General features: G+C 44.0%; 1 protein-coding gene across 1 annotated transcript in view; it reads left to right on the top strand.

Annotated features, from left to right (window-relative positions):
- The window catches only part of ssbp1 (single-stranded DNA binding protein 1), a 42,066-nt gene extending 35,566 nt beyond the window's left edge, over positions 1 to 6,500 (top strand). The window contains exons 7-8 of the mRNA XM_043703894.1: positions 3,800 to 3,888; positions 6,196 to 6,500. Coding sequence (XP_043559829.1) covers positions 3,800 to 3,888; positions 6,196 to 6,239 — 133 coding nt within the window. The 3' untranslated portion in view covers positions 6,240 to 6,500. The remainder of the gene's footprint in view (positions 1 to 3,799; positions 3,889 to 6,195) is intronic.
- Positions 6,501 to 9,399: the final 2,899 nt, after the last annotated feature.

Here is a 9,399-nt window from a genome sequence, read left to right as displayed (position 1 = left end):
TAGTCTAGGTAGCTGTGGGAGTCGGGCGGTTTATAGTAAATGTCCGTGTTGATTCGGTCGCCCGGGATAGAAATGGAAAGGTCTAGGAAGGGGAGGGAGGAGTCTGAGACGGTCCAGGTGAATTTGAGGTCGGGTTGGAAAGTGTTGGTAAAGTGGATGAACTGTTCAACCTCCTCGTGGGAGCACGAGGCAGCGCCGATACAGTCATCGATGTAGCGGAGGAAAAGGTGGGGGGTGGTGCCAGTGTAGCTGCGGAAGATGGACTGTTCCACATATCCTACGAAGAGGCAGGCATAGCTGGGGCCCATGCGGGTGCCCATGGCTACTCCTTTGGTTTGGAGGAAGTGGGAGGATTGGAAAGAGAAGTTGTTCAGGGTGAGGACCAGTTCAGTCAGTCGAAGGAGGGTGTCAGTGGAAGGGTACTGGTTGGTACGGCGGGAAAGGAAGAAGTGGAGGGCTTTGAGTCCTTCGTGATGGGGGATGGAGGTGTACATGGACTGGATGTCCATGGTGAAGAAAAGGCGTTGGGGACCGGGGAAGCGAAAATCATGGAGGAGGTGGAGGGCGTGGGTGGTGTCCTGAACGTAGGTGAGGAGTTCTTGGACTAAAGGGGACCGGACCATGTTGAGGTATGCAGAGATGAGTACAGTGGGGCAGGCGATCGCCAAGAAGACCATCGCCGACTGATTTGCAGCCTCCGCGGGGGTCCACGGCTATTGGGAACAACACCGTTTCTGCTGTCGCCACAGCCGCTGTCGCCACAGCCACTTGCGCCCCCTGGGTTGCCATTGCTCATTCTGCCCACTCTTGGCCTCCTCACCCCTCCCTCTTTCCCTCTATCTCTCTGCATATGTTGCTCCCAGCCTCTCACTATCTGCCTGCTCCAAGCCTTGCACTGTCTCTCCTGACTCAGCTCCAAGTCTCATTCTCTTACCTTGACTGTGGGCATGAGTCAGACACACTCATCATCTTGTTACATACTCAAAAAATTCTCATCAGTTTATCAGTCACGTTTTCCCTTTCAGGGCCAGGTTGATTCTATCTTATTGTGTTCTGATTTCTGAAATGCCGTTCTAATACCAGCTCATTATTGGATTCTAGCAGTTTTCCAATGACTGATGTTAAAGTAACTGGCCAAACGTTTCCTATGTTCTCTCCATCCTTGCGTGAAGGTATTACATTTACAGTTTTCCAATTCACTGGAACCTTCCCAGAATGTAGGGCATTTTGAGAACTATTGATTCCAATGCCTCTCTAGCCCATTTCTTTAAGACTTTAGGAAATCAGCCATTGCATCAGGAGAACTTGTCAGTCATTGAGTTTCCCATGACTTGTTCTGTAGTGATTGTGATTACTTAGCTCCCTTCGTCCCTTTTGTTTCTTGATTTTCTACAAGTTTTGGGATTCTTTTTGTGATGTCTGCTTTGAAGACTGACGCAAAATACTTATTCAAAGCCTTTGTTGTTTTCTCAATTTCCCCTTATTAATTCCTCAACCAAAACCTCTAAAGGACTCCACGCTCACTTTAGCCACTTTTATCCTTTTTATACACTTGAAGAAGCTATTACTTTTTTTTTGTTTATGTTTCTTGCTAGGTTACTCTCATACTCCAATTTCTCCCTTTTTTCACTCCTTATTTGCTGTTTTCCATCATTTTCCCAATCCTTTGGCCAACCACTGACCTTTGCAACATTGTATATCTTTAATGTTCACCTTGATTTAGCCACATTTGATTCATCTTTGGTATATACATTTTGATTTTTCAAGCCAAGATAATTTCTCATTTTGGTACTGATATCATCATTTATTAACAAAGCTACCTCACCTCCTCTTCATTGTTTCCGGTTCTTCTGAAATGCCAGGTACCTTAAATAAGGAGATTCCAGCCATGATCTCTTTGCCATGACACAGATGTGGTTGAGTCAAAAGAAACAGGTTTTTAATCAGAAACAGAATGATGGATAATGGTGGAAAGGCAGGAATGTGGAGTTAAAAAGTTACCAGATGAGTCAAAATTGAATGGCAGGATAGAATCAGTGGGCTGAATAGGATACTGCTGTTCCTAGGTCTTGTGTGTCAGGTGTCATTGGGTAGTGTACTAAAAATCACAACTTGAGGGATAGTAGAGCTTGATGAGTTAAAGTTTGTGAGAAGTATGCAGAGTTTCCCAATTTACCTACCATTTACACCAAGGTTGACAGAAAGAATGGACCAGGTTTTTGAACTTAGGAGGAATTGCTTTTTTTTACAAATAGATTGCAATTACAGGGAAACAATAATGAACTGTCCATTTAAGACTAACCCATTTTTAAGTCTCCCTCTGTACAAACAGACGCAAAGAAACATCGGTGTCATGGATGGAAAGGAAGTCTGGGAATTTGCAGATCAGAATGCTGCTTCTCGATCTTCCTTATCATCTCCAGATGCTTTTGTTTGCTTGCAGGAGGCACAGAGTGACTGGTTTGCACTTCTAAATGTCTCGGTGTTATTCCTTTAAAATTACATGTTACAACAACTGATGAGGGAAGAAAAAACTAGCTATCTTCAGATTTGAGATGCTTTTTAATGCAGAGCAAGAACAGGCAGCTGCCTCCTTCCTGGATGTCTGATGGCTTCTAAATCAAACATTCACAGACGCAAACCATTCAGTTATTCGTGAGTCAAACATGTGGTAGTTGGCAAGAAAAAGACCTTTGTCATCAATAACAAGTCACTAGTGTGCAGACCAATCAATGATCTGTTCCATTCCTACACTCCCCCCTGGGTCCAGCTTGTAGAGATTGTGACTTTGAACTGCATGCACAGAGAAACAGCTGCACTTACAATAAGTGCAGCAATCCTTCAACTAGCCTTGGACTGGAAAACAATCTTTTTCTCATTTCAAACCAACATAACAAAGATAAAAAGAAATGGTATTTGCAGTTATAAGCATCATTTCTATTTGGACTCGGAATTCATTTATCTTGTTACTCAATCAGTGAATGTTCAGATGAGGAGCCTTTAATTTTGTCTTTTTGTAATTTTTCCCAAACTGACCATACTTACTCATACCCCCTTCTGTCTGTACGCTGTGTCCTTTCCTGTAGCACTCTGGTTACCATAATGCATACACTCAGCACTGTTAGATTGCCCTTTCTCTTTAGCTTTCCTGTTCACTGTGCCATCCCACCCCCCACATCCCCCTCGATCATTTACCCACTCCACCATCCACACAGCCCTCTCTGCATTCTGTTCTACCATTTGCCAGGTCTCAGCATGGTCTGTGAGCCATACATTCAATTCTGTGAACTTTATTTCCACTTTGCCAATTTGCCAGGGTTGAGTTAGTAATCTAGAAGTTATTTACCTTTTGAAGTTCTACTGATTAGTTTAGCCCCTAGCTGTCTGTACCTAATCGTAGAACCTCATTTTTACAACCGACCCCTTTGTTGCACTCCCCTGGACCATGACCACTTTAATCATTTCTCAGCCACTGCCAGTTCCTCTCGGGCTCCGGGGAAACGTCCACAACCCTTGCGCTGGACAGACCACATAGCCTTGGATAGCGATGTTCAGCCAAAGCTCTGAATAATAAGTTGCCTGTTAAGACAAAGCACTCAATAAAAAGTTTCCTTTCCAAATAGAGCTCTGATAATTCCTAAACCCAGCTGGGGGATTTTCCCCATTGGAGATTTGTTGAAGAACACCATCTTTAACTCCAGCATTTGAGTCAACAGAAATAAGTTGACAAGTAGTCTCATGCTCAGGAGATCCGTGCTGCTGCTTCTGGAATTATTTATCATTTTCGTTTACTGAACAGGGCCAGAATTTATGTAGAGGGGAAACTAGACTATGGTGAATATGTGGACAAGAGCAATGTTCGAAGACAAGCAACGACAGTGGTGGCAGGTAAGTCTCTCCCTGTGACCTGGCTTTAATCTCTTACACGAGGTAAAAAAGAACAGAAATGGCAAATGGGTTTTCAAAGGGCAAGTCATGTTACTTCATGACAAGTCCGGAAATCTTGTGAATGTTGAGGTGCTAAATCATGGGATCTTACAGCAATGAAGGAGAATGTTCTTTGAAAGCATTGTCCAATAATTCTCCATACTCTGTCTTTTCTCCACAGTTCTGCAGATTTTTATCCTATTCTTTTTGAAAATATACATTGTTTTGTTTTTATGACTATTTGATGTAATATATTTAATTTTTTCTGCAACAGTCTGACTCATAGAATGCTTGCAGTGCAGAGGTGGCCTTTCAACCCATTGTGTCTCTGCTGGCTCTCTAAAAGATCAATTCAGTTCTTGCCCCTCCTTAGGCTTCTCGCCTGTATCCCTGCACATTCTTGCTCTTCAGATAAAAACCCTGAAGCCTGGTTTAGGACTCAGTGCCTTCAGTTCCTAACCACTTGAGTGAGCCTGCCTCCATTATATCTTCAGACAGTACATTTAAGATCCCAACCACTGAAGTGCACCCATCTCCACAGGACTTTGGGAGAAAGTGAGGACTGCAGATGCTGGAGATCGGAGTCAAACAGTGTGGTGCTGGAAAAGCACAGCCAGTCAGGCAGCATCCAAGGAGCAGGAGAGTTGATGTTTTGAGCAGAAGTTCTTCATGAGGATGAAGAGCCTTTGCTCAAAACATCGACACTCCTGCTCCTGACTGGCTATGCTTTTCTAGCACCACACTTTTCAACTCCGCAGGACATTGCAGACCCAACCATTCGTGTGAACCTGCCTCCATCATACACGCTCATGCCGTGCAATCCAGACCCTAACCACTCCTTGCAGAAGTTCTCCTCATGTCCATTTTGTTTCTCTTGTCAGTTGCTTTAACTCTGTGGTCTATAGATGAGAGTTGCTGGCCAGTCCAAACCACATCACTGTTCAGTGTGTTAAGACGGACCCGCAGGGTCCCGTCTTTGCGTGTTCTTTTGGAAGGAGAGACTCACACTGGCAACTGTGATTAGACGCAGACAGCAGTTTATTCACAGAATCTTAACTGATACAACGAATCTACAAGCATGCATTCGTTGGAGAAGGCGTTCTGCCTTCCCGTTCAAAGTTGACACAATTATACTTCGCGCTGCCTGGAGTCCCCGGTCAGTTCGCCTTCCCCATTGGTCCATTCATCTGCGCGCGCTGGGGATCCGTCCTCCTATTGGCCGCATCGAAGTGCCTGTCCAGCTCCTGCTGTGCTTGACAATGGCTCAGCCATCCCTGGGAGCGGTTCCGATCCCGTATTCAATAGTCCATTGTGTCAAGGAATTACTATGCGTCTGACAGGCTAGCCATTTTCAATAGTTTTAGTTTAACTAAATTGTCAATTACACTTATCAACTTTAGACTTAAATAGAGCCATTCACACTCACTAGTTACAGGTTCCGATAGAGCAATTCACACTTGTCTAACAGTTACAGATTCCGACCAGTTTCTTTATTAATCCCGAGTTTCGATGGGGCAATTGATACTGGCTGGTATTTACAGGCTCCAAGATTTAATTAACATTATGCATATCCCTTACAAGCTCCAGCAGTCATGCAATCGCCTGCAGCAGCTCGCTTGGCTGTTGTTAACCATTTCAGGGCTGGAAGTGTCACCCTCCCTAGCCCTACATTAAACACCGCAGTGAAATCTCCCCAACAAGTGCTAGGCATTGCTGGGACAATATGTGGCAATCCATGAGGAAATCAGCATGGGTCCCCCAAAGGCATGCAAGGTGCAGCTTTTTGGACAGGGATGTGTTTGGAATTGTCTGGGTAGGAGGTAGGGACTAGTATTGGAAGCTAGGTCAACATTGGATACATTTGTCAGGGGGTGCCTCTAATACCCACCTTGTATCCTGTGAATACCCACCTTGTATCCTCCTTGCCTTCTCAGCAGTGAGCAAATGGTGAGGAATAGGTTTTGCCACTCTCACCCATCTGTCATTGCGAATGGGATTAAATATCGGATGTGGACAGTGGTTGGCCATCTAAGGCGCACAGTGGGCATAAGGTCAAGCAACAAGGGAAGGGATGCCAAACAGTGATTGCACAGGTCCCTATTGAAGCTAAACTGTCTCACAGATGTACAACTGACTATTCGGATCTGCATTTAATAATGATCTAAAATGTGAAATAATCTAAAGTTTAGAATATACCATAAAATCAAAGTAATGTGTTACTATTCACCAAATTTCCTTGTTGAACCTATTTGTTATTTTCCTTTACAGATAATATAATATTTCTAAGCGACTCTGGCAAGGATAAAGTCTAGCCAGCGCCTTCCCCAATGGTGGTTTTTGATTGTTTTTCTGTATCTTTGTTTATGAGTGTGAATTAGACTCCAGCAATGGGCCATAGCAATGTTACTTTCTGAATGGATCATGTAATTTTGATAATTGTTCAATGTGCTAAGATTAAAATAAAGTAATGGCTGATCATAGTAACCTGTCTGTTGCCTTCAGTCACATACTGAGGTAATGAAGGAGCAGTGCTCCAAAAGCTAATGCTTCCAATTAAACCTGTTGGACTATAACCTGGTGTTGTGTGATTTTTAAGGTAATATCAGTAGCTCATGGCTGCAGTTTACAGCTGTTATTGTCAAAGAAGTGAAGGAGCTGTCAATGTCACTGGGACTTCTTTCTGTGTTGATTGAGGCTCTATTGGTAACACTGTATCTGAGTGGGAAAGTTGTCAATTTATATGTCACTTCAGAGACTCGATTCATTGTTTCAGACTAGTGCCTCAGTGCGGTGCTAAATATGCTGTCAGGACTATCACCTTTCAACAAGATGTTAAACTGAGGCCTTGCCTTCCCTCTCATAGCAACAGTTCTGTTGAAGCTGGTTCTCCACAGTATCATGGTCAGGTAAAGAATACAGTTGGTAACAAGCTCAATGTTGAAGGTCCAGGAGAGAGAGAAGGAAAAGTAAATATAAGAGATAGATAGAGCATGGGCAGTGACTAGTAACAAGTATAAAAGGGAATCCCAAAAGACTTCTTTCAGTATATAAATATAAATAGTAAAAGGGTAGAAAAAGGAGGAGTAGGACAATTTAAGACCTGAAAAGCGATTTCCATGTAGCAACAGGACATTTCAAGGACACACTCAGAGTCAGCTCCAGGCATCTGGCATCAGGAACAAAGATCCCATTGAGAACCACACCCCGTCCTTGCTACCAACTACCTATCCCCACTGTCCCCTTCATTCATCATCCGAGAACACTCTTCCTATCACTGCTTACCAATGCCTGGCCCCCTCCTTGATCTGTGGTTTTGAATGGCAGAAGTAATAGCAGTGACCACCATCTTCACTGCTCATTTGTACAGAGAGCTGCCAGCCACTGGGACCCTCAACATTCCTATCGGAAGGATGTTGTGAAACTTGAAAGGGTTCAGATATGATTTACAAGGATGTCGCCAGGGTTGGAGGATGTGAGCTATGGGAAGAGGCTGAATAGGCTGGAGCTGATTTCTCCGGAGGGTCAGAGGCTGAGGGGTGACCTTATGAGAGGTTTATAAAATCATGAGGGTCATGGATAAGATAAATAGATGAGGTTTTTTCCCTATGGCGGGGGGTGAAAGAGTCCAGAACTGGAGGGCATAGGTTTAGGGTGAGAGGGGAAAGAGGTAAAAGGGACCTATGAGGCAACTTTTTCACACACAGGGTGGTAGCTGTATGGAATAAGCTACCCGAGGAAGTGGTGGAGGCTGGTATGATTACAAAATTTAAAAGGCATCTGGATGAGTATATGAATAGGAAGGGTTTAGAGGGATATGGGCCATGTATTGGCAAATAAGATATCTGGTTAGGATATCTGGTCAGCATGGATGAGTTGGACTGAAGGGTCTGTTTCCGGACTGTACTTCTCTATGACTCCATGATCGATCCAACAGAGGGTGGCAGAAAGGTGTCACTGAGGAGCAATCTGGGAGGAGTTGGCTCAGTCACCATGACTGAATAGTGGATCGCAGAAGAATCTATTGTCAAGGAACAGTAATGTTCCAGTCAGGAGGAACGAAAAGGATGGCAAGGTAAGGGACCTTTGGATAACAAGGGTCAGAAGAAAAAAAGAATATATAAAGTTTAGGAAACGGACAGGCCCATGAGGAATATAAAACAACAAAGAATTCAAGCAGGGAGAGCAAGGAGGAGCCATAAAATGACCATGGCAACTCAGGTTAAAAAGAATCCCAAGTATACACATCAAAAACCAGAGGATAAGGGGGAAGGTGGTACCATGCAAAGATATAGAAGCGAACTCGTGCTTGGTGGCTGAGGATGTGGGTGAGATCCTAAATGAGTACTTGGTGTCAGTATTCACCCAGGAGAAAGATGTGGAGGATGGTGACATTAGTGTGGAGTATACTAATATGATGGGGCATTTTGAGATCAGGAAAGAAATGTTGGGTCTCTTGAAGAGCATTAATGTGGGTAAGTCCCCAGGGCCTGATGGTATCTACCGCAGGTTATTGAGAGGAGATTGCTGGGGCCTTAACCAAGATCATGGTTAGCCACTGGAGAGGTCCCAGAGGAGTCGCTAATCTTGTTCCTCTGTTCAAGAAGGTAAATAAGGATAATCCAGGAAACTATGAACTGATGAATAGTGAGAGCCATGGAGAGCCATGGTCTAATTAATGATAGCATGACTTTGTGCAGGGCTAATCATGTCTTACTAACTTGATTGATCACCTTCGGTTACGTCCTTGAAAAATACAATGAGGGAAGAGCAGTGGATGTTGTCTACGTGGATTTTAGTAAGGCTTTCGACAATGTCCCTCATGATAGGCTCATCCAGAAGATTAAGATGCATGGGATCCACGGTGACTTGACCACATGGATTCAGAACTAGCTTATCCATAGAAGGCAGAGGGTAGTGGTGGGGAGGGTGTTTTTCTGGCTGAAGGTCCGTGACTAGTGGTGTTCCACAAGGATCCATGTGGCATCTCTGCTGCTTGTGATATATATATATAAATGATTTGGCTCTATGCATAGATCGGTGGGTTAGTAAGTTTGCAGACGACACAGAGATCTGTGGAGTTGTGGACAGTGTGGAAGGTTGTCAAAGTACACAGTGGGAAATAGATCAGTTGCAGATATGGGCAGAGAAATGGCAGATGGAGTTTAAGCTGGGCAAGTGTGATGTGCTGCACTCTGGGAAATCAAATGTTAAGGAAAAGTATACAGTGAATGCAAGCATTGAGATGCAGAGAGATCTTGGGATTCAAGTCCATCGCTCCTTGATGGTGGCCACCACAAGTAGATAGGGTGTTAAAGAAACATATGGCATGCTTGCGTTTGTTGATCAGGGCATTAGGTACAATAGTCAGGATGTCATGTTGAAGCTTTATAACTCTTTGGTTAGGCCACGCTTAGAGTATTGCATTCAATTCTGGTCACCACTTTATAGGAAGGATGTGGAAGCTTTGGAGAG

Source organism: Chiloscyllium plagiosum, chromosome 14 (assembly GCF_004010195.1).
Source record: "Chiloscyllium plagiosum isolate BGI_BamShark_2017 chromosome 14, ASM401019v2, whole genome shotgun sequence".
NCBI lineage: Eukaryota > Metazoa > Chordata > Chondrichthyes > Orectolobiformes > Hemiscylliidae > Chiloscyllium > Chiloscyllium plagiosum.
This window is presented reverse-complemented; position numbering and strand designations above follow the sequence as displayed.